This window comes from Athene cunicularia (genome assembly GCF_003259725.1).
Source record: "Athene cunicularia isolate RWA chromosome 1 unlocalized genomic scaffold, athCun1 chr1_part1, whole genome shotgun sequence".
Classification (NCBI taxonomy): domain Eukaryota; kingdom Metazoa; phylum Chordata; class Aves; order Strigiformes; family Strigidae; genus Athene; species Athene cunicularia.
The window spans coordinates 126,212,989-126,238,430 of record NW_020799091.1 but is presented as its reverse complement, the minus strand read 5'-3'; the positions used below and the strand labels follow the sequence as shown (position 1 = coordinate 126,238,430).

General features: G+C 42.1%; 1 protein-coding gene across 1 annotated transcript in view; it reads left to right on the top strand.

Annotated features, from left to right (window-relative positions):
• TBX15 (T-box 15) overlaps positions 1–15,935 on the top strand; it is a 40,314-nt gene extending 24,379 nt beyond the window's left edge. The window contains exon 7 of the mRNA XM_026859477.1: positions 13,755–15,935. Within this exon, the coding sequence (XP_026715278.1) occupies positions 13,755–14,539 (785 nt within the window). The 3' untranslated portion in view covers positions 14,540–15,935. The remainder of the gene's footprint in view (positions 1–13,754) is intronic.
• Positions 15,936–25,442: the final 9,507 nt, after the last annotated feature.

Genomic DNA, 25,442 nt, shown 5'->3' with positions numbered 1-25,442 from the left:
CTAGTGGCAAGTCTAGCTAGTGCTTACATGGTAAGGTAATATTAGTAAAGGAAAATATTTAATGTATTTTTAGCCTGTTTTAATATAATTTGGCAGCTGAAAAATCAGGAAGCAAGCCAGAACCCTATGAGCAGCCAGCTCTGTGCAGACCACCACTGCCACACCACAGACCACTAGCTTTAGGGCAGCCCTTAACTTAAGTTGTGTCCATAGGTCAGTCTCAAAAGTTAATAACTCACTATAAAAGAGTGCTCTCGAACTCTGCATTTAGCCATGTGAAATGACCTCAAGATAATGAATCAGAAACATTCCCTCCATCATAGTGCTCACCTCTCCAGTGGCTGCTGTAATGAGCTGACCTCTGGTCTCAGTGATAGGTGCAAAGCCAAGGTACAAAAAAAGCTCTTATAATTTCTGGCTGCCAAGACAGCCCCCAAGGGCCAGCACAGATACACTGGTCTGGAGGTCTTGGAATTGCTGGCAGAAAGAGCAAGTAATGCTGAGGTGGCTTTAAGCCACATGTGATTCTTCTCTCCAAACCTAAGATGACCAGGATGGATGGTGTCCATACCTCTTTATCTCCTTGCTTTCTAGCACATTAACTGTGTGACAGGTGAGTAAATCACTGGTGTTTAACAGCTGACTTCAGCATAAGCTATTGCAGCTCAGATCCTCTGAGACTTAACGAGTTTTTCAATATAAGGGACTTGCCTGGGACTCCAGTCCTCTCTCCCACCTGAAGCATCAGTGCTCTGAGCTGTTATCTTGTACCCTTGCATATTTATGAATTAGAGGTCTTCAGGGTATTATTTTAATAAACAGACACTTTAGTTCTAGGTCATGCTGCTGTCTCCAAAGCTGGGTGAATATGTGGCATTTCTAAATAAACACTCAAGGGATTGCAAGACTCCATTTTATCCCTTGAATTGTTGGTTTCTCATAGGCTGCATCTAGTTTAGGGTGAAGTTCTTTGGGATTGACACCAAAATGGATATTTTTAGTTATGGCTATGGATGAGAAGCAGATCAGCTCGTAGGAGGCTGAACAGGAAGGCACTAGGGAAGAGTGCTACATGGCTGACTCTGGGAAACTGCTCTAGGTCTACAGGAGACTTTCAGGATGTGTGAACTATTCTTCCTCTCTTGTCTCTGCTGTGGCTCTACATGAAGCCTAGATGTATCCATGGCAACTTAAGAGGAGGGCATGCTTACTGCAGATATGAGATGAGATGAGATGAGATAAGATGAGATGATGAGATTGGCAAAAATGGCCACATGACTAGGAAGAAACATCACTGATGAGGAATGTGTTATGGTTATTCAGCTGGGAGGGGAGGGAGGATTTCACAGTACTGAAATAAGATGCTGTCTGTGATGGATAGGAAAAAAGCAATAAGCTCCAGTTATATGAAATCTAGAGAAGTGATGGGGCAGATATCCTGTAGGAATGGTGGAATTCAGCCCTGATTTTTGAGGGATGAGTCCCCCTTACTGTGGTAGGAAAAATGATGCTTTCTGGGGCAGAAGCTTGGGATTTCAGCAGCCTAAATATGGTACCTTTGCTGCTTTCCAGCTAGATTTTTCTGTGCTATGGACTGCTATGGATTCTTAGCTTTTCTTGTCACTTTGTAGCATTTTCATGAAACAAAAGTTACCTGCCTTTTTCAAAACATTTTTGTTAAACAAATCCAACTGAATTATTTTGTTAGGTTAGAGGTTTGACTGATAGAAAATAACTGTATAGGTGTGTTGTATTTTTGGAGAGCATTTAACTTGTTGCCACATGTGCCAGCTTGGAAAAATTAGCGTTACTGTGTATTAAGAAACGAGTAACTGACTGATCTCAAAGCTGATGGGATAACTGTGAATACACCACCCAGTGAGGACAGTCCCAGTGTTGCTCTGCAGAGACTGGTTTCAGTATTAAGTTGTCCAGAATGAAATGAAACAGTGCAGTTGCTAAAAGGTACAAATCTCATAAAGACTCCAACGTGGTCAGTAATGATGGAAACAAAGGTATGAAGAGCAATAGAGATTGCTTGGTAACCTGTATGCATTCAAACAAAGCGTGACTTTTAGTTCAGGCGGATACAATATCGTGGGTCTAGAAACAAAATTTAGGACATACATACCCACTGAGTGTGCTGGAAAATGTTGGCACTGACAAGAATTTGGAGGTCTTGGTGAATAAGAGGCAAGAGACAGTGTATGTAATATTGTGATAAAAAGGGACATGCAGTCTTTGGTGTAGAAAAAAAAATAGTGGTAAGTAGTGGGGAGACAGTTTCCTAACTGCAAACTGACATTACAATATGGTCTTCTACTGTATGTATTTTTAAAGGGCGGAAAGAGATTGAAGAGGATTCAGGGAAAAAAAAAAAAAAAAAAAAGTAGATTGATTTGTTGAATGGAGAAAGTGCCTGAGAATGAATACTCAGTTTGCATAGTTAATCAAAAAGAAGATCAAGTAATGAATCTTTACAGCCTATACTATCTTGCAGAGAGAAAAATACACGGTAGTTTTGTGTCACCCATCCTCAATAGACTCCTGTGACTCCAATTTCCACGTTTTTATGACACAACTGTGTGGAACATGTTTCATTCAAGTGGTTCATTCTGATTCGTTCTGATTTTCCTACTCTAACTGAATGTTCATCCCTTTTTGCGGGATGTTAAGAGAGAAGGAGAACAGAAGTTCCCCCTCATCCACGTTCTTCATATATTTCATTGTTTTACAGGTTTTTATGCTCCTCTTCCATGCTTCTCACAGTGAATAGCACCAGCCATTTAATTTCTCAAGTGGGAAATTTTCCAGGACCTTAATTGTTTCTTTGAAAACAAGTCTGCACAGAGTATTCCAGATGTGTCCACATGATACAATTATCTAAACGTATTAGAATTTTTTCCACATTATCCTTTCTGCCGTTCAACATACGTCCTAGAGCTTTGCTTATTTGTTTGGCCCAAGCTGTGTTGAGCAAGGACCACAGTGACACACCGAATCAAGACTTGGCACACTGGTTGCAGCTGTTTCATACAGGGATTAAATAACTTTCTAATCTACAGAATGATAGGATTCAGCTGCCACACAAACTGGAGAGCCTGATATTATGACTGGTCACACAGATGCCTGGTGTGATTGAATCTAGCAGTCCACAAGCTTTATTTCCACATGCTGCCAGTGAAGTAAAGTGCATCAGTAAGTTTCCACAAGTCTGTGACCTGAGTGGTCACAATATTTTTCTACCAAGGAGAAGAATATGCTGTTTCTGTCAGTAAAACCCCCTGGCCTGAGAACAAAACCTCTGTTTTGGAGCACGCAATCCGAAAATCATCACAGCTTTACAAGGGCAAGCGCCGTGTTTGACACAATCACAGCAGATCTGCAGCCAACTTGGAAAAAAAAAAGTCCCCTCTGAACAAAACCTTTGCAAGACATGCTTAGAAAACAGCAGTCCAGGAGAGGGTGAACTTCTGGAGAATGATGTCACCCGCTCTGTAGTCTACTTATTACTAGGGAAAAAGGGGGCTTGGGATTATTGAATGCACATGGCAATGAGATGTAGGGAAAGCCAAGAATCTATTAAAGTCTTTAATTGGAATATATTTTCAAAATTTAGATTGAACCTCATCCAGATTCTCATTATTAAAAATATGTGGCTCAGTTTCTTGATTTTAAAAGGGAACATAAAAAAAAAAAAAAAAAAAAAAAAAAAAAAAGGAAAAAAAAAGAGTTCCAGTAACTCTGGATTGTGTTGCTTTTCAAGAGTAAAAAGAGTCATTGCTGGCTCCTATGTGATATACAGTTTCCCACAGGTTATTGTGATGAGCAGAGCACTATCAGTGACTGTAAGTTTTGCCAGGACATAGAGACTAGAAAGGCACTGTGACAATGCTAGAATAGTGATCAGTATCTGATCCTTCCTACAAAAGCTTTTGACTTATGCAAGAAATAAAACTGAAGGTACCCTGGCAGCTGGCAAAAACAATTACCTTCTAAGAAGAATTTCAGGACCAGTATGAGAAACACACAATGTAGTATTATCAGCAGGTTTGCAGCATGTAAAATTTTATTTCACCATTAAATTACTGTTTTGATACATGCATACCAAATCCTCAAGAGTCAAACGTCTTAGCTTTGACTGGTGAGTTCTCAAGGCAGCTTTCCTTTATAATAGGGTATCTTTGATTGAATAAGTGCCTTTGCTGAGGACTCTACCAATTGATTTCAGTAGATTCAACCTGTTCTTCATCAACTTGAGCATCTGCATTGATCTTGAACTGAAGACCTGAGGTAGAGATTCTGCAAAACTTTTAATGGTTGTTGAGATTAGCATCAACAGATTTAAATTTGTCTGAAAGGGCAGTGGAGGCAAAGAGGAGTCCAGTCAGACTATCTCTAGTATCAGTAAGTGTCTCTGGTAGCAGCAAGTTTGCTGCAATCTCTAGAGCAGCATGTGTGTACAAGCTGGTGATTGGCTCCCAGTGTCTTCCTCTGAGAGGGAACATCACAACCCCACAGTCTTACATCGACAAGTATATGCACAAAAGGCTCCCTCTTCTGTGTGGAAGAGGTTCAAATCTTCTCATTTACTGCTGGAAAGGAACAATGTTTTCTTGTAGTAGCACTGGGTCCAGACAGACCCTAAGGCTGCATCAGCAGATGGGAGACAGATACTCTGAGCTGAGGTGTTGCTGCTTTTCCATCTTCCCTGTCTGTAATCATTACCCTTTTTCGGGCAGGCATCACCTCTGTCTTGCCAAAGTTTGTCTGTACTGTTTGTTACTCATCGCTGCTTTGGTGTAATACTCTTCTCCTTGCTGGGGCTAGTGCTCAAAGACCTGCCCTGATTGCACCCATCTGAAAACAATATCGTGAATTCACAAATGTGTATTGGTGTCAAGTGGAGGGAAGACTGAGCCCTCTAGAACTTCATCTGAGGAATCTTGAGGCAGAAAGAAGCAAATAACTGTTAAGATCCTTTTGGCTTTATCTGAGGTCCTGGATCCCTAAAATAGCATCTGCTAGAAGAGCGGAGCCGCTGATTTCAAAGGAGGCTGAACAACCTACAAATACATCTGCTTGGCCACTTGCCTCCCAACGGCAGCCATCAGTTCTCTCAGCAGTGCCACCAAGATAATCTGGATGCTGCTTCCCTTTGAAATCAATTGTGAACAGTCTAAGCTATTGGCAGAGGTCAGATATCTGGGTTTGGTCTCAATTATCTTCTTGATTCTTTTGACCTTGAAGAGGAGATTGGAAACAGCAGTTGTTGCCAGAGTTACTGGGATCAAGCGCTGATTTCTGCTGCATACTTCAAATGGCTCATAGATTGCCTCATTTAAACGAAGCAACAGGGAACAAACCGTTCCAGCTTCTTGGTTGAGCTGCAGACAGTTTTTCTTTAGGGAAGGGGTGTTTCTGGTGCTTCAAGGTCTCATCTTTCACAGTGAAAAGCTAAAATACCCTCCCAGATATGACACAAGGGGCTGAGAGTTAAAGTCTGTGCCACTCCCTGGTGACCTGAAAGGAGCCCGAAGCTCTCTTGTTACTGCAAGGAAGTGTTTAGCCCAAAGTCTAATTACTGAACCCAAAATCTCTGTTATCTCATGGGTGGTGATCATATTTCACATGAATGACTGGAGGGGAGTAATGATACATTGAAAAGTTGCACAATTTGCTCAGAGAGGCACATTATTTTTGTTATGAATACAAAGTGGCAAGTACTTTGAGCTTGCCACAATACTGTGACATTTTTCCTCCGTTCAGAAAGTTTGAACTACAGTGTCTCTGGTTTTTATAGTTGTTTATCATATTTTTAATTGTTTAATGTGCTGGGGCTTCCAGGGCCTGTGCTGGCCCAAAAGAGACTCCATCAATGTTGGCAGTAGAAGTTTACAATTCAGTTTACTTCTGTCACCACCAAAGAAATCACTACAATTTCAGTTAATCTCAGCTGCAAAGTTGCAGCAGCTTCTGTTGTGACTTCCTGAAGGATTTGTGCCACAGGGAGTCCTTTCCTGCAATCCTGCTTTCATTCAGTGTCATCTCCTGGGAAAGCTTTTGGTTCATGACCCGCTTGTCAATGTCTGTGCCCAGATGGTGGTTATAAGTGTGAGGGACAGTGCATAATTATCACTGGCAATTTTCTCTGCTAAAGCGAGGTGCTCATCATCCTCCAAACCCAAGTTGATTTGATCTGTCTGTACTTAAAGAAGGGAAACAGGAGACATTTCTGTAGGAGCTGACATATAGCTCATGGAAGTGTGTACGCTGCGTTACAAGTGTCTGTGCAAAAGACAGAAAATTACACCCAAGAGGCCTTTTTCTGAGACAGCACGGAGCTGGCCCAAGGATACCATGTGTTTATATGAAGAGCAGAAACTCTTGTATTAAAGACAGTCTGGGGTGACTTGGAAGGGGTTGTTGTCTCTTACTTTTGGGTAAAATCTCTTGGTGCTGTGGATATAGATAAGAATGGAATTGTACTTTTGGGGCACATCAGAAAAAAAGGTTATTTTTTACCATTAGATCTTGAAAATATTTTATCTTCAAGGGTGACTATGGCAAGTTTCTCTAACTTTATCACAGCTCAGTTTGTGTTACTAAAGCTAAAGGGAAGTAAAGTGTTATTCTGAGTTGTTCTAGATTTACCATTAATTCCAGTGATTCTTATAATCTGAGGCAAACTTATAAAAAAAAGGTCTTTCTCTATAATTTACTAAAAAACAAAATTTCCTTTCATTCCTCACTTTTGTGCCATACAGTACATACTTTCCCCCTTAAATCTATTGTAACCATCTTTTTTGCATTCTGTGAGCTGTATCTCAAAGAACTACGAGGCACTCTTTATGTTTCCTCTACCACCCCAGCAACTTGCCTTTTGGTAGATTTCAGGTCTCATTTGGGCCTTTAAAAGATTTTACCAGTGGATTCATAATTTGATAATTGGCCAAGGGTTCTAGAGAGAAAACAGGCAGCTACACTCCGAGAAGACAGAAACAGCTCTCATTCCCATGAAAGTGGAAAGTTTTCATTCCTGGAAATGTGGAAAGAACAAAGAGAGAGTCCAGCACATCACAGACGAGGTGGCCCATCCCTTGCTGGGTGAGAGGATGAGGAAGAGGCATCAAAGCTGTTTAGTTTTCCAAGGTGGTGAAGAGGGAACTCATAGGGGTAGTGATGGTGCAAGAAGAATGTGATGAAGAATCTTTTGGTCCTTCTGAAGTTTTAGGCTTGAGATTTGGAAAGCTAGGAACGGGAAGAGAGACCTTGGTCTGTCAGTTATACTTGCAAGGCAAAAGTTGTAATGATATTGAGAGCAGTAGTGACACCTGATTTTGTGGCATTTATAGATGCCTGGAGATGCAAGTAGGTGCCCAGGGAGGTGGTGGAGTCCCCATCCCTGGAGGTGTTCAAGAGCAGGGTCGATTTAGAGCTTAAAGATATGCTGTAGGTGGGAACTGTGCCAGGCGAACAGTTGGACTAGATGATCTCCAGGGTCCTTTCCAGCCTAGATGATTCTGTGTGATTCTGTGTTGAGTAGGACTGAGGCATGTGTTGCTTGAAGCAGAAATGAATCCAGGTTTGTGCTAGGCCTGGCTCTTAAAGGACATGAGATCAGATGATTACAGTGTCGCACCCTCTGGCCTCATAATCTATCAGTCACGTCACCTGGCAATCTGCACAAACTCTCCCTCATTACTGTTTCAGATTTCCATCTTTGGGCAAATACTTAAATTTTATTCTGTGACCAGAGGTTCAGTAACTTGGAAGACTGGGAGTAAGTTTCATAAACCATACTTGGGGTGCATGCATATACAAGTGCACAGAACAGAGGTGGGATTTTTGTTCAAATTTGTTTTCTTGTATGCATGCCATCACATTTATTTACTGTTGTGTAGAACACTGGAAAAAACTGGGAAGAGTTGGTCACTCTCATGGTTTAAAAAGTCCCTTTACATATGTGTACGTCTGTATAGTCTTCACAAAACCCAGGCCTTTCAGGAGTGACTTAGAGTATGTCTGCATGGACGGGCTCCTCTGTCTGTGCTCCATGCTGGCCAGACATGCCAGCTCCCAGCCAGCTCCATTTGGAAAGCTGGAGAGCTGCATTAGCATGGCTCTGTGCCCAAGTGAATAAAAACTGCCTCTCAGGAGGGCTTATTCGCTCGAGTTAATCACCAGAAGGAGAGCCATGAGCCAGATGAATGGCTAGTGGCCACAGACCCTCTTTCCTACATACTCAGGTGCTCGGACACATGCTTATCACTTGGTGGAGATGCCAACATGTTGGGCATGTGTCACAAGAGGGACTGTGGCTCCTCCAGGAGACTGATCAGCGAGGTTGTGCACTTATCACTCCCAAGCATCTGGCCTTTGGTCCTGCTCACATCTGAAGGTGGGAGAAGATAGCTGGGCTGAGTTTGTGGGCCTCACACTGTTCTGTTGGGCTGAGTACAGCCTACAGGCCATAGGCTGACCATGCTGAACCCACAGCTCAGATGTGAAGCCTTGGTAAGCTAAACTTGTTTCTATGGGGAAGCAGGCTGGTCTGTTTAAGAAGCATTTGAACTCAAGGAATAAAAGCTTTGTGCTGACTGACACGTCAAAATGTAAAATCTTAAGACAATCACCTTGCTGTTCCAATCCTTGTTAGGAAGTCAAGGCACAAGGTCTGAGGACCCTCAGCCACATCTGTTGTTAACGAGACAGTGAATACCAGGCTGAGCCCAACCATGCTAAGAGCTGTAAGCTACAGATGTGATCAAATAATGGCAGTGATCAAGTTGCCCAAGATACATTAAAGCTCTTGGCTGTTGGATGAGACTTTGCCATTGCAGAGGACATGGCACTTGTGTTCAGTAACCTTGTGCTGACTGCAGCTTCAGCTTGCACTTGCTCTCCTCCTCTTCCTTAAGCAAGGACTTCAAGGACTGAGAGGTTTGTACGGAGGCACTGCAGGTGATGGTAGCAACCGATGCCTGGAAACATTAGCAAGGGAAATATGCTGCAGTGGAGTCCAAAGCATGATTTATGTGTACCTTTCAGATAAAGGAGCTTGGGATAAGTTTTGGGTCAACTGACTAGTGTGGTGTCATTTATAAGAGAGATCCCAGAAATTTTTCCATGCACAATTGCTTCAGACTCCCTTGACGCTGATGCTCTCCCCACTATCTTCCTGTTGCCAGAAAGCTCCCTTGGCTAATGCTGGCTGCTGGCAGATGTGTTTTCCATCTACACTGCAGCGTTAGAAGTTCTTTATGTGACCTGCCCCATGTGGAAGAAGTCTCAGTTGCCTTTAGATGCCCTGGCATGCTGAATACTTCAAGAATACTCTAGCCCTTCATTTTAAGGCACATCATACCCATGGACTGGGTATGTTTGGGCTTGCAGTTTACAGAAACTCTCCTTAACACAAGCTCAGTCTAGGTGAAAGAAAAAGCCAAGGTCTATTTGGAACATATATAGAGACAGCACCATTACCAAGGCTTAGAAAGACAGAGTCAACAGGAAGGAAAGATCAGTCATAAACTGCTTGGGATGAATTTTTAATGGCAGATCTTACTTGTACCCAAATGAGAGGCTGTAGTTTCTTCCCTAATCCTTGTGGACAGGTATTTGACACTGGTGCACAGCCAGCACTTCTACATGGTGTCAAAAGAGGGAAGGCTGTCATGAGGAAGAAAGTTTGCCTTTACATTGCACCCTCTCCGCAGGGTTTCTCTGTCTTCCACCATAATTTAATTCTTCTTTTTTCCCACCTCTACTCCTTACCAATGACTTCTTATTCCCCGGTCCAGTTTGCAAGTTTTGACCTTTCTTGCACTAGATCATTCACCACTCCCCCTCTTTGGAAATGTTCCTGTCACTTCGATAAGGTTAACTGAGTTATCACTTGCACGCCCAGACAGAGCACAGGCTCCTTTCAGGAGAGCACCAGTCCTTGGCTAAGCCCTGAACGTAACAGCAGGACACAGTGAGGACAGACACTTTGATCTGCGATGCAGGACAGGGTTCAGATGCAAAGGAGGTAGCTCTGAAGATATGAACCCTGTATTTTTTTATACAAATGTGACTTGCTAACCACACACTGATGTATGCAGGGCCAGAAATGATCTTTTGGAGACCAGACACAATAGTAATTCATCACTTTGGAATCATGGTAAGTGTGGAAGTGAGAGATACTGCGACATTACTGGTAAATGCTGTTGGTGTTGGCCACTATTTCCAGGGGGAACAGTGGGTATAGAAAAGGAACAGGGGAGAATACTGAGGGATTCGTTTTGTTCTTGCTTAAATGTGGTTTCAGTTGAATTAAACCAGACCTAAACATAGCATTGAGTAACAGTTTAACTAGATTGGTTTGTATCCATGCCTTCCATTAAAACGACATATACATCTGTGTATCTGATACTGTAGTATGGTGTGGATATACTTGCTGGGCTTGCTGCCATCTCTAGGGGTATTTGGCTGACTGTAATAACTATAGTCCAAGTTATAACTTCACAAAAGTCCAGGTTGTGTTTGGCTCATACATAGCGCTGCCAGCAAAGACGGATAAGAAATATAATGCAGAGTGGAGAAATATAAAGCAGAGTGGAGCTGTTTGCCTTCTGAAGAGAGTGAGCTGAGATGGACCTTGCTTTGTATTGTTTTCTGTTCCACTTAAAGGTGTCAAGATTATTCTGCAAATGATCAGGAACTTTAGGCTTCTGTGTTATGCTCTGTTGCAGCAGAAGCATGGTGTGTTCTGTGCTTGTGGTTGTCATCAGTAGCGAAGCATTCTTGAAAGAGAGTCATCAGGTCTGGCTTTTGGTCCCATTGAGAGATCTCTCACTGCCTCATCATTTTAAAGTTACAGAGAGAAAAAAAATTTTTTTTTACTTTGTTTCCTAATTGCTGTGTTGTCACTTCAGGGTTTTTCTGTTGGACCACAAACAGGGATATTTCAGAGCAGAATCACTTCAGTCCATTTTTGGGGGTAACATGAAATGTGCAGTTCTCAGTTTTGGAACCATTAAACAGCTCTCACAATTGCTAGTCAGAAATCCCTACTTAGTCTTATTCTGTGGATCCAAAGCCTCAGTTAAGGTACGACTCAATCGTAACTCCTTAGCAGATGTTTAAAGCCTAATGCTTGAGGTAACTGGTGTGTGTGCTCTTCTGCATAGTTTTTAAAGGTTAACTATGGGGTAAGGGAAGACTGAAATGAAGACATTGCAGTTAATCATCTATTCTACGTATTTTATTTCAAACAGATCATTAAATGCCCATACATATATACATATGTATTTTTACTTATTCTCCAGATACTGTCAGCAAGTAAGTCACTGTCTGAAGTTTGTTCATGAAATATGTGGTGTAAAGAATCAAGTGCGGGATTACTGTGGGTTAAATACATCTCACTTTGTGCTGTATTTGTTTTGTGATTATGTGACCTCTGTATTTTAAGCTTTGATAGCTAAGTGATGATATATGAACTCAGCTGTCTGCTTGCCCTCTCTGTTGGAAGTTACCCTCTTCACTGCAGGGCTGACAGGAAAATGTGTGTCTGTAATCGTGTACCTCAGTTCAATCTCACCTTTATCAGCAATTTCAACTGAAATAGACTGCAGTGAAACGACGTGTGTAGAGACATTCCCTCCTGCTGACCCTGCTTCAGTATTGACAACCTGTAACAGAGACAGGGAGAAAGGCTGGAGGAGATACCATCTTAAATTACCACCAAAAAAATTAGCCAGAGATTGTCTTTTAGAGACTTTAACAAACCCGGGAAGTGTACTTTTTAAAATAAATGCTAAATTAGAAATTCACACAAAAAGCCTTTCAACTCTGGAGCTAAAATATGCTAGGAAATTTGAGCTTTTCAGTGTTGTCAAGGAGGGAATATAGAGAGTCCATGATGCCATTTGAAACTTCAAATTTTATTGTTAATTTTAATGGAGATTGATGCAATGATTCTCTTTTATGCTTCTGAATGAATGACAAAAGGAGTCAGTGGCTTAGCAATAAGCATTCCTCCCCATGGCTGGTAACAGGGATGACTGTTTTGACTTAGCAACACAGAAAGATCCAATTTCTTGATTCTGCCTGAGTCAATGACAGCCACTCCAGGTTGTACTTACCCAAGGCTGGTTTTCTTTTTTTTTCTTCTGGCTCTTGTTTGGGAAAAAAAAAAAAATCCCAAATATTATTAATGTCTCAATGTTACATTTTCACTGTAATGTCCCATTCTGTTTCATCCTAGATATGTCAGAAAGAGTCAGATATAATCTCATTTACATTCTCACCATCATATACTGACAAAGAACCTGCCTTTCTAGTGCATCTCTTAACCATTAACATCACCTCTTCTCTTTTCATCAAGCAACAGACCTAGACTGTTCTCAACATTCTGCTGTTTGTTTTTGTTTTGTTGGTGGGTTTTTTTTGTTTTGTTTTGGTTTGTTTTTTTTTTCCCCCAAGGCAACACAAGAGAAAGCTGTCCGTTACTTTTGATCCTCAATGTGCAATCTCTGGCTTGGTTAAATTTCAGCTGCCCACTCTAACTCCTTCTTTTCCAGTCCCTTCACCTCTCACCTGTAATTTTCTAGCTTGTCCAAAATGCTGCATCACCAGTTGTCTTCCTAGTTCCTCTGATTCTATTTATCCCCCAGTAAAATTTCTTCACAACCACCTCTTTTCTCCTTTTACAAGAGTCTTCAGTACTAGTTGCAGAAATGGGATCTTATGCAAAGAGAGTCATACAAACAAACAAACAAACAAGTTTCACACCAGAAAACTGAATTTCCTTAAGCACAGAAATTATTTTTCTGGTTGATCAAGGAAACTTCCTCTAACTTAGAATCTTGCCTATAAGTAATCTCTTCAAGCTCAAAATTATGCCATCAGCTTTTTCATACCATTTACTTTCAGTTTATTACTGTTCTTGGAGGTATTATTCAGTATTATTTTCCCAGGTCAGAACATATGAGCATTCCTGCTGGGCGAAAGAATTAATTCTATCATTCATAGCATAAATACTGTATAATACATCAATACTACCAACAGGCATATATCTCAGTATTTTGTTAACACCAGTGATATAACATATGGAATCCCTTTTAAAGTTAAATACATGATTTAAAAACCTGATACATCCTCTTTTTCTGCTCTGTGGAACAGGCTATAGCTTGAAACTGTGTCCATTCATTTTAGTGTTACTTCTGACTTAAATAACTACCACTTCACCCTTCGAACCATCTGAAAAAAACTTGAATGGTGCAGAAGTCCAACATGCTTTCAGCCACTTCCTGCGGCAAGCCCACTGAGAAGATGGTATAGCATGTTTGTAGCAACACCATGTGAACTGACTGGTGATTTGCTGCAGATCAGGAGAGAGGAGAAAAGAAAGACTTTTTTTTTTTTTCCCCCTAAAAAAAAGGACTCGATAAACATGCTTGGAAATGGCAGATTTCTTGACTGATGGAGCAGTGCTTTGGTTGCTCTGTGGCAGGCTTGCTCCCCTCTCCTGTTTTAAAAGGGAAGAAAGCTTTTATTGAAAAACAAAGTCATAACAAAAAAGCAGCAGGAAAGATCAAGGGATGCTATTAATAAAGTGAGGGTCCTTGCCAAGAAAGGCTGAGTTTTCCAGCGGCCATTTTACCACCCTTGTTTCTTTATTAAACTAAGCTGGTTTTTAATGAGACTGTCTCATTCTGCAGATGTTTATCCTGGGCTCTGAACATCCTCCTATGTGTTTTGTTTTGCAGGAGGCAGCACAGGCACCTCCCCGACCACCTCCAGCACAGGGACCCCATCACCCTCTGCTTCCTCTCACCTTCTTTCTCCATCCTGCTCCCCTCCAGCCTTTCATCTGGCCCCCAACACTTTCAATGTTGGTTGCCGGGAGAGTCAGCTTTGCAACCTCAACTTGTCTGATTATCCCCCGTGTGCCAGAAGCAACATGGCTGCCTTGCAGAGCTACCCAGGGCTGAGTGATGGTGGCTACAACCGGCTGCAGAGTGGTACCGCTTCTGCCTCACAGCCCTCCGAAACCTTCATGCCTCAGAGGACTCCATCCTTGATCTCAGGAATGCCGACTCCTTCTTCCCTGCCTAGCAACAGCAAGATGGAGGCATACAGCAGCCAGCTGGGATCCTTCCCCAGCTCCCAGTTTCAGTATGTCATGCAAGCAGGCAGCCCTGCCTCCACTTCCTCCTCTTCACACATGTTCGGTGGTGGCCACATGCAGCAGAGTTCCTACAATGCCTTCTCCTTGCACAATCCCTACAACCTCTATGGATACAATTTCCCTGCTTCGCCCAGGCTGGCAGCGAGCCCGGAGAAACTCACCACCTCCCAAAGCACTTTACTCTGCTCTTCTCCATCCAGCGGGGCCTTCGGAGAGAGGCAATACCTTTCCACAGGGATGGATCACGGGATGCACATGATCAGCCCTCCCTCCAGCAACCAGCAGACAGCCAACGCCTGTGACAACAGACAGTATGGTGCGGTTCAGGGCTCCTCCTCACAGATGTCTGTGCACATGGTCTAACAAGCCATGCCTCTCCTTGGCATCAAAGGCAGCTGGACCTTCATCATTGCCAGGAGTAAACACAGCCCAGTACATTTTTGCCTTCAAACTTATAGTGGAACTAGTATTGTAATGATAAATAAGAATACAAGCCATCTAGGTATGTGCCACAGAACCTTGTGGAAAGCCTCGACTGACAGCCATTGCAGCTTGTAGCCCAGGGCCTCCAGACCTGGCATGGAGTGTCTGCTCTTTCTGGACATTGCAGAGAGAAAGGCATGACTTTAACGAGAAGCTGGAGAGAAGCAGCTGAATATACTGTTTATGCATTAACTCTCAGCTAGTGTGAGCTCTCGGCGTGGAGGGAGCCGGTGCCCCTGTGCTGTGTCATCTGGGTGTTGAAGAAAGGCAGTCTCCCAAGGCTTCATCCTTTGAAGCTGCACTGCCCATAGATTTAAAGACCTCCCCCTTCCCAGACTGTTCCTCACTGCTGGAGTGGCTTAGCCCATTTCTGAAGCCAGCAGTGACCCGTGGGTCCTTCTCCTACTGTAGCACAGGAATGGCACTGCTGGGCTGGAGCTTCTCTTCCCAGAGGTTTCTGCATTTTCACCATGGCTCTGCCCGACCTGTGGATCTTTGTGAGGGTCGAACTTACCAGCACCCAGCCTGCAGATGGAGATGGGAGAGAGAAGAGAGAGAAGAGTTTTCACCCACAAGCCAGCCTCAGACATAAGCAGGAAATGATCTTCAGAAAGATGCATGGGGTAGAGAGGGATCACGGTTGACGTGACCCGAAGTGATGCACCCAAACTGAATGGATGATGGCCTTTGTGGAGAACGTGTGTCCCATAACACTCAACCCAATGGGAGGAAACTGTTCAGACTGAGCTCACAGGGAAGAGCAATAAGAGAGCTCTGCTCTACAGAAGTGCAGCCGGCCTCCCTCATCTTGCATGCAAGAGTTGCCATAGAAAACCATTAGCATTTCAGTAACAGTGAGGTCGAGCATTCGCCAGCCTCTCGCCTGCCACATGATCTCTGTTTAACCAAATAGATCATTGCCTTTTGACATCTTTCTTCTCTGTTTTTTTTTTTTTTCCTTTTTTTTTTTTTCTTCAAATCCTTTAAAAATAAGAAAACAATTGTAGCTTGGTGCAAGCTATGCATTTAAGTTGTGTGAAAATGCAAATACCAAGTAACAGAATACAGATATTATTGAGATTTGTTGTGAGGTGTTGTAGATAAATGTATTTATATGCCTAGTGGGGAATTCAATATTATGAATATAAAAGAGGGCAATAAAAATGGTATGTAAAATATGTATGAAGAAAAAGGTGTATAAAAATTTGCCCTATGCACGGAACTCTGTTTCTAAGTGCCAAGCACAGAATGCGCTAAATAAATCTTTGCAATTGTTTCCTCTGTGTTTTTTTCTGTCTGTGAGGCTTCCTCAGTGGTCTTCTAGAGAGAGACATTTTCAAAATACTGTCACGTGTGTTTGCACAAGAGAGGAAATGAAAACACAGTGCTGAATTGTGAAGTCCAGGCAATATTACAATAAAAATAAAAATTCTGTCTTCTCAAGAAATTTTAAAAATTGCTTGGGATCTGTCAGGTGCCTGCTTTCACAGAAAGTGTGTCTTGCAGAGAGCTAGAGTTGTTATTTTGATTGTTCAAGACTAATAAAAAGCTCTTCGGAATAGTTTTTCACAGTCAATATAGAAAATAACACTTACAAATAACAGTATAATTTGTTTCTCATTTTTAAATGTCATTTCGGGATACATGTCAGCTTTTCATTTGTACTATCTTTCTAATATGAGATTGAGACATTAATACTGAAAGCAGCGGGGAAGCTGAAGCCCCAAACCTGGCTGTAAGTTATGGCTGCAGAGTTTACAGCTTTCTTTGTGTCAATAAACTTGTTTTTCTGAACTGAAAAAGCACCAGTAAGGTCGAAAGACCTTGAAAGATAAATTCTGCAAGCATTTCTTAACTTTTATTTTCACAGGAGAAGATAGATATACCTATACCATTCCCAGTTATGTGCCTAGTCTGTTCAACTGTATTCTGACTTTTACTGTGCCTGGCTGTGGATGCTGCCAAAAAAGCGTTGGAAGGACTATGGATGGGAGAGAATCTGTCCCTCCCCGTGTTGTCTTCTGTTTACCCCTAAAAATTAATTCTTGGTTTAATCTTGAAACAGGCAGTTTTATAGCCTTTCCACAGTCCTCCCAGAATCTTTCAGAAGTACTCTTCAATCTGTGCTTTGAGGTTTGCCATGCTTTTGGGTTTGACTCCATCCTACGGCAATGATTTCTACAGGTTAATAGTATGTTGTGTGAAACAATATTTCAGTCTGCTGGCTATTTGCATTAGATTGCTCTTTGTTATTTATTCCATTTAATTCTTTGTGAGTGAGTCTGTATTTCAGCTAAGAAGAGAATGTGATTTTAAAAAAAAAAAAAAGGTAATTATCAGAATCAAAATATATGTTTCTAATCTTGATTAAAACAAAAAATTAATGTTATCAGAAATTATCTCTGGAAAGAGTCACTGAAGAAAGCAAAAGACAGGTGTAGGGCACAGCCTGCAATACTAGTGTGAAGAACTGGAATCCCAGTTTCCATGCATTTTAATAGGAATCTGTGGGGAAGAGCTTTGAAATTGTGACCGGGACTCTTCAGCAATGTGGTCCTCCAAGGTACTGAGCACCCTGTCCCTGATCCAACCGAGGTCTTCAGCATACTGAGATAATGCTACTCCATCCAATTCCTTCAATATGAAACTTACTGACCTAGGGTGAACATTTATTGACCATATTTATAGGCATATTTATTTAGCTCTTATGTGGCACATATATAAAATGAGAGAGCTTGGTCAGCTAGTTATTCCTTCATTTTAGCATATGTTTAAAGGGTTTTTGACTCAGCATCAGAATATTCAGCATCCAGACTGAAAAAGAAGAGGAAAAAAGCCTGAGAGACTTCCCTGTCCCAAGATGTAAAGTTGTAAGTACACAAATATGACTCTGTGTGAAATTTACACAGACAGTCTTTGAGGATTAAAAACAAGCTAACAGTGAAGTGGAAAAAAAAAATAGTCAACTTTTCCCTTGGTTGTAACTGTGCAAAGCAAAAGTAGATCAGTGTTTGGAGGACAGTAACAAAAATTACAGGCTAAAGCATGTTAAAATCATGCAGTTAGTGTTCAGTTAGGTGCAGAGGTGAAATCCTCCCAGGATAACAACTTCCCTGAGCAGACTACCTGCTTAAGGCCTTGACACTCCCCAGAAACACGAGATGAGCATTGACTCTGAAGTGGGCCCAGGTACCACAGAGGTGTCTCAGATACAGCAGTGGCTCTTCTCTCGCTGCCACCCCTGTAGGGATACAAGGCTCCGAGCTATTTGTCACTTTTTACTGAGGCTTCTCAGAGAAGAGATGATGGCAAAGGGCAGCGGGAGAGATGCACATTCTGGGGGATCAACCTGGGCCCTGCTCGCCTACTGGGCAGCCCAGGTTGCAGTACACATAGCAGCCACTGCTGGAAGACTCCCTTTCCTTGGGTGACTGCCCTAACTACAGATCTTGAAAGCCCTCCTGGCATGGTCACACACTCATCCACAGTTGCAAAGATGTAAGTTCTCGCATTGTTTCTTCAGAACAGGCAAAGGAAGGAGGACAGGGGCCGAATTAATTTTCCCAGTGCAGGGAAGACTACTGTGTGACTTCTCCTCATTCAAAGAAGCCATACAAGGAACAAGTATCCTTCATGCACACGTCCCCCTGCCCCAAGTTTCATCTGGCATATGTGTGTTGTTACATGCCAGAGGATCTACTCAGAGCTGCAGAAAGGCAGGGCGTCTTTACTCCACCGCTCCGGGGCTGACCCATCTGCTCTTAGCCCATGCAGCCTTCTGACTTTCAGTCCAGGAGAAGAGAAGACTCTATTTCCCAGTTAGATACCGCAAATTTAAAGCATGAAACATCATGTACCTATTTGAAGATGTGCCCTTTCTTAAAAGCCTGATCCAAATGCCAGGAAGAGTAGTGGAAATCTCAATGATAGGAGACCCCCTCGTCTTGCAGCACAGACTGTTCCAAATGCAAACCTGGCAACTTGTTACACAAATGAAAAGGATGGAGGAAAATTAATCAGAGTGGGTTTGACAGCTTTGCAAAGTTTACTTAGCTTCATTCCTTAACACACTGACAGGCACAGCACATAAATATTACTGCGATCGCAGTCCGTGCAGCTCAGCAATACCAAAGCATGGCACTCCTATGCAACATAGTGTTCTTGGAGGTAATGTAAGTACTATGTGCTAAAGCAAGGGCACAAACATAAATAGAATTAAGGTTTACAGCCTACGACTTTATGTTAAATATACTACGGCAAACATTACAGCAGGTGATCTGCTAGCGTGGCTTATTTATTGCATACTGAGTGAAGCTTTACTGATGTCGGTGAGGGCTGACAGTCATATGCCAGTAAAAATAAGTGTTCAGACTTTTTTCCCCCCAACACAACTAGGTGTATTGACCCAGAACACACATCCCATGTTAGACTAGGACTAGCAGATGAGTTTTGCTGGGTGTTGTTGCTTGTTGGGCATTTTTCTGAACAAAACAACAATAATGTGAAAGTGCACCCAAGGACTGGGCAGAGGAATGCCTGAGCATGCCAATTACATACTACAGATGCACTAGAAACGCAGCTATAAAAACAGTGGCAGAACTTTGTGAGGAGGATGTTGTTGTGGCTAAGGGGTAATTTGCCATAAATAAGCCAGTTTCCGTTCAAGGAACATCTGACTCCTTCAGCACTTTTTCTTCTTTAGAAAAGCAGCCTGCAAGAGCAGGTGTTTTGGCCAGTTCTGTAACCCAAGTGTTTTGAGTCCACTGATGGGACTGTTTCTGAGAGCTTGTCTGTTGGTCAGGTGGGAGGGGTTTGTGTAGCTTGCTGCTGACCCACAAAACTTCTGTTGGAGAAGTAGCTCCTTCTAATTTGTCTGTAATTGCTATCTAGGAAACTGTATAGGATACAGCTAAAATCCCTGGATCTCTCTTCAAGGGTTGTTTTCCCATGTCAGTAACAGTTGCTTATCACTCCAGAAGTGTAACGTGACCACAAATGGCAGGAACAGTATACAGAGCACACTTCTTTAAGTATTAGCTCCTTTCTACAATAAAAATAATAATGCTACCCTGCCTGAATGGAGGACTAGGCTGGAAAAGAGCGGTTCACATGGTTGCATGCTGTTGTGTTGCGGCAGCCCAGTGATGAGCACAACTTCTGTACTGGATAGTGGTTGGCATAGACCGATTCAGGGAGGAGCAATAAACCTCCACAGTACGGTTAATTGTGTAATAGTCTATCTCTGGAGCACTGAGCTCGTCTATTTTTCTGACTCAATGTGGAACTCATTGCACACTGTGGGAGAGAAGGATTAAGAGCCTGTATAATTTTACACCGGTTGAAGTTCCTACCGATGCTGTTTTTGTTCCAGTAACATTCTAAATTTGTTGAGCATTTTGGAAGCTTGGACATTCAGCTGGATAGTGCCATTCTCTGCTGAGACAGGGTGACTTCTGCAGGCTCCTCTCAGCTGCTTTCACAAGCAGTCTTAGGCTCTGCTAGGCCATGCCTCTCCTTGAGCATCCAACACTGTACACACCTCAGGCACTATTTTCCATCTGACTGGATGCAGCAGCACTGCAGACACACAGTGTTGGCCCAGGTGGGGCTGTGGGCAGAGACCATCAGCCCTTCCCTTTGGATGATGGGGAGAATGGCACTGGTTCAGCCAAATAGTCAGGTTGCCTGTAGTCATTATCAGTGAAGGTGCCTGTGCCTGGGAAGGTCTTTTGCCTCCAGACTACAGAGATAAGAGCCCTGGGGACATATTGCAGTGCCCACTGCCTTCCCAGTGTTTCCTTTGTAAGAACCAGGAGTGCTCAGGGACTGGTGGGAGGGGTGACATGTCCTCGAGTTCCTCTCCTACCTGATCTGGTTTAAAACATTTCCCTTAATGTCCAGTCAGGTAACTGCCCATTAATACAGTTGCATTTTAAGCACAAAGGAAAACTGCAGTCAGTTTGTTATATTAAATAGATAATGTGGTCTAGTGATTGGAGACATGATGTAATTACCTGCATCTGCCTCTCCCAGTAAAGCTGGAACAAGTTGCAGTGCAATTAACCCAGCATAAACTTAAGAAGAGCCTGCCAACCATTCAACCCAGGGCCAGCACTGTACTCCATGGTTTATATTATGTTGCTATGCAAAGGTCTGTATACAGAAATATTAAGGTTAGAAAGAAGTATGAACACATATGTGTGTTTAAATGCACTAGAGGAACATGAGAGCAAGGATTCAAAGAATGGCCTGTACCAATAGCCAAGGATATGATCAACAGTAGTGAAACCGGTAAACAATAAAGAGTATGTTGCTTTCACCAAAATCACAGCACTGATGCCACAACAGCAAAACTGGAGTCAAGTAATGGGAGAATGGCGGCAAGACTGACAGCACACTGCGTGTGCCGTTTTTTTACTATAACCCTAATAAGAAGTCAAACTTTACTTACCGAATATGAGGAAGGAGAAGACAATGTGCAGCAATGTCATCCAAGCTTTACAATGGATAATTAACCAAGATTAGAAGGTAAAAGATCAATAGCTGTGTCTCCTGAAACATATAAAAGACCCATCCAAAACCCAATACATTATCACTAGTGAAAAGGAAGCCAGAAGATGAAGTGAAGGTTCAATGACAGTGGATCCTTGCATGCAAGTTACTCTGACCAAAATACTTGAAGACATACATTTTGGAGCTTCTGAGTCCTGTGTGTGATGGCAGTGTCATGTTTTTTAGAAAACTAAATAATAATCGCTTCTACTTCTATGAGGTCTTGCACTTTTTGTTACATGAGTTCCTACAGCTGTAGTATTACCCATAAAATACTTCAACTCCCAATCCTGTGAACATTACAGAATAAAGTTTTGCAGAAGACCTGAGGAAATCAACACAAAAATTTGGTGAACCAAGAGAAAAAAAGTAAAAAAAAAAAAAAAAGATTATGTCAAAGGAGGGTGAGCTAGCCTGAAGAAACCTATATAGAAATGAAAAATAAAATTCACACATCCAAAATAAGAGAGAATTGGCCATGTACACATAGCAAAAGGGACAACATAGATTCTGTAAACATGTTCTGTAAATCGCTCAGATAATTTTGGATAATCAGTAATAAACTGCCCTCCTTCTTGAATGGAGAATTTGAACTTGTCCAAAGGAGCTTGCAATGCTACATCTGACCACAAACATAAGAATTGTATCAACAAAAAAAATCAGCATTTGAAAAGAAGCATATTTACTCCTTAAACATAAAATGTGCTGTATTAAATTTGTTGTTTGCATTGTATACACTATTCTATACACTGTAGCTACTAAATGCTTGAAGCAACTAATCACTAAACATTCACAGTTAAAGGCACATAAAATTGTTTACATTGTCTATACACAAACATAAATATTTTTATGTCTAATTGTTCGTTCTTGGTTTAGGGTGACACAAACACCATGAAGTGTTAGGGGCTATCATCTCATCTGTCTGTCCCTGTAACAGGGGATTTGTGAAGCATTTTCCATCACTGCCATGATCTGGGATGGAAACCATCTGATTCAAAGAACTTCTAGAGTTAAAACCCCATTTAATAGTAATTCTTGATTTATCATACTTGGTTTCTGTTGAAAAATGAAGACCCTGGCTCCTGTCTTGGGTTTACTCAGGCACAAAGCCAAGCTGGGGAACTAAATAATTCTGGTGTCCGTGTTTTCCACCACACAGAACATAGTGGAGAGGTTCTGTGATGGCATAGGAGAAATGTAAGGCTAGAAACATCTGTCTAATGTGGCCCTAGTTCAGGCTGTCAACTAAGGTCTATAAATAGCAAAAAGTGAGAAGAGCAGAGAGGGGGAGCAAGTCTTAGCTGTCATACGGCCTTAGTTCTTTGCCTTCTGCTTTCTAATATTCAGCTCATATTCACCTTGTGAGTGTATGAGCGTGCCGTGTTACCTGATGTGATCTGCTGATGTCCATCTCTTTCAGATCTGAGCTGGTAGACTATTCAGTGTTCATTGTATTGGCATCAATGAACGATAGCTATGAAATGCAGCCATAACCATGTACAAATCAGCGTGGCCTATGTTCAGGGCAGTTTGACACCCCTTGACACTGAGTTTCAGCAATGATTTACTTTTCATCGTATACACAAAGTTGTGAAGAGAAGAAGATATGGCAAGAAGAAGGAAATTCAAGGGGAATATCATGTAAAGTATCTTGACAAGCTGAATTTAGCTGTGCAAAAGAGTCACAGCTCTAAAGCTCAGGAACGTAATACAGGAGCATTTCTGGGCAGGCTGTGGACTAGATGCCCAGTGTTAATGCTATTTTCCACTTCTAAGTCCAACAGTTCTACAATAGAAGGAACTCCATACAACATCCATGAGTAGCCCCTACAAGGCAAGCAGGGAGTTCACAATTTCAACTGAGCTTGAATCTAAACCTAAAAAATCCTCTAGGTCCATCCATCCATAATAGCTATGTTTTTTCTCCCTTCAGCTGTTGCCACAATTGTGCCACTGGGGGGTTCTTTAATTCAGTTCTCCACTACTTTTATCCATGTTTCCCAGAATGCTAACAGCTGCAATATAATGAGATTATTTATGATTTCTAAATATCATCTTCTAATGTATCTCCCAGGCCAGCAAAGCAGCAGCCCAGCAAATCTCAGTGAACCAGAGCTGCCTATAACAATCCCAAAGTGTCCAGCCATCCATTTCCTGGCTTCACTGGTTTCTCACTGCACTTTTTCAGATTTCCTTCTGGAGCTTTTTTTTTTTTTTTTTGAACAGCCATAATGGAAAGAAAAATGTTATTGGCTGCTGGTGCTCAGTCCCCAAAAAGGCGTTGCAGCAGGAACCTCTCTTCTAGGACTACTTTGGTGGTGTACAGAGGGAAGGATATATGTTCCGTCCTCGATGATATCCCCAGACATGGACACAGTGACCCCTGACCCAGCAGCCTCTGAAAGAGAGTCTGCAGTGACATGGGTGGATGCACTCTCACAACCTTCTGGTCTGGTCTCAACAGCTGGCATTTCTTCCATTACTGCATTTTTCTCACCCACTTTGGACCCTGCCCTTTCAGACAGGTACATACTTTAGGATGAACACTTTTCTAACGCTTCACATGAAGACTAATCTCTTTCAGTGTGAGAATGAGTTGACTGCTTTTCAGCAAACTTGTTAGGCATTTATGTCTAAATAAAGGCTTTCACATAGTAACAAAACATAATTTCAGATTTTCCATTAAATTCTATTTTATGCTGATTATTTTTTCAGAGACCTTTTGCTGTTTTATATAGCCAGAAAAATACCTACAACCTCCTCTTTGTGATAGTACTTGAACATTTATCCTCTGCTTTCCATGGCCAAGGTAGTTAAAGAATAACTATGTAATCCCTGTACCTCCCTTGCTGGTCAAGGCTGTGTAGCCCCATTTTACAGACAGTAAACTGAACAAAAGACTTGCCCTTGGCTATGCATACCCTATACCAGTTTCTGCTCCATTTATTGCAAAGCAGTAATGACTGGTAGAAGTGATGATAAAGTCCCCATCTTTGATAATTTGGTACTGTATTAAAGGTAATGTTGCTCAATTTCTACATTCAAAGTTTAAGTCAGATGTGAGGAAGAGAGTGCTGTGTGATGACTGACACCACCAAGCATAGGTAGTCTGAGCTATATTTCTCATGTCGCTGTTGCAACATCATCCAGACATGCAGGTTTAGTGGGACCAAGCTTAGTATTTTATCATCGACCCATGGCAAGGCAGTGGTAAAAGACTTTCCAGCTGAGGCTGCAAAGCCTGTGGGTTACAGAGGCAGGAAAACCTGACAATTGCATGCTGCTCCAGAGCAGTCCTGCTGCTGGCCAGCAGAAATCTCTGGGGCACAATTGCCAGCTTCTTACCACTATGCAGAGCTGAAAAGTGCACCCCTGGAAACACAGTACTTGTGCCGATGGTGCCCTTCAGTTTGGTTTTACTCTACCTTTGTGTGTGGGTAAACACAGCCCTGTGCCAGCAGCCTTGTGTAGGTGCACATGGAAAAAGAGACGTCCAAACAATATGGTATGGAGATCTGGGGTAAAGGCATGTTGAAAATGTAAAGGACATTTACATTAAAGGAAGGTGTGAGAGCTGTAGGAAGAGCCAAATTACAAAAAAAGAGAGTACTTCAAGCAGCCAAATTAAACAAGACACAATGGGGGCCAACTTTGCCTCCCAGGCATTTCACAAGCCCACACCCTAGAGTTCAGAGGGCGCTGTGGGGAGAATCATTTGTCCCTCAAAGTCTTATTTAACTTGGACATGTGTAAGGAACTTTAACTCTTCTGTGACTTGCCTGTCTCCACAGTACTTGAATCTTCCCTTTTAAATTTTTTTTTATTTCTGGGTGCTTTTTGTTGGATGAATTTTAAATCCTTTTTGAAGACAAATAATTTCTTTCTATTTAGAAAAATAATCAGTGCAGGCAAAGCGTAAAGTCATTTTGGTTATAGTCTCTTGGAGGAAAACAGATACAGTATTTTGGAAAGAATTTGAAATGAAAACACAAAGCCTGATGGGATTTAAATGTAGAAAACCAAAAATTCGGTCTCGCCCCCTCTTTTCCCTCCCCCTATTCATGAGGTCACCATTTCTCATCGCGCAGACTAATGGCACCTTGCCGGGATCCTGAGGCAGCCACTAGAAAAAGTGTTCTTGCTTCTGCGAGCACAAAGCAGGATCAAACTGGCCAAGCGAAAATAATCAGAGCGGTTTCTTGAAGCTACAAAGAGAGAAACTTTGTAGAAC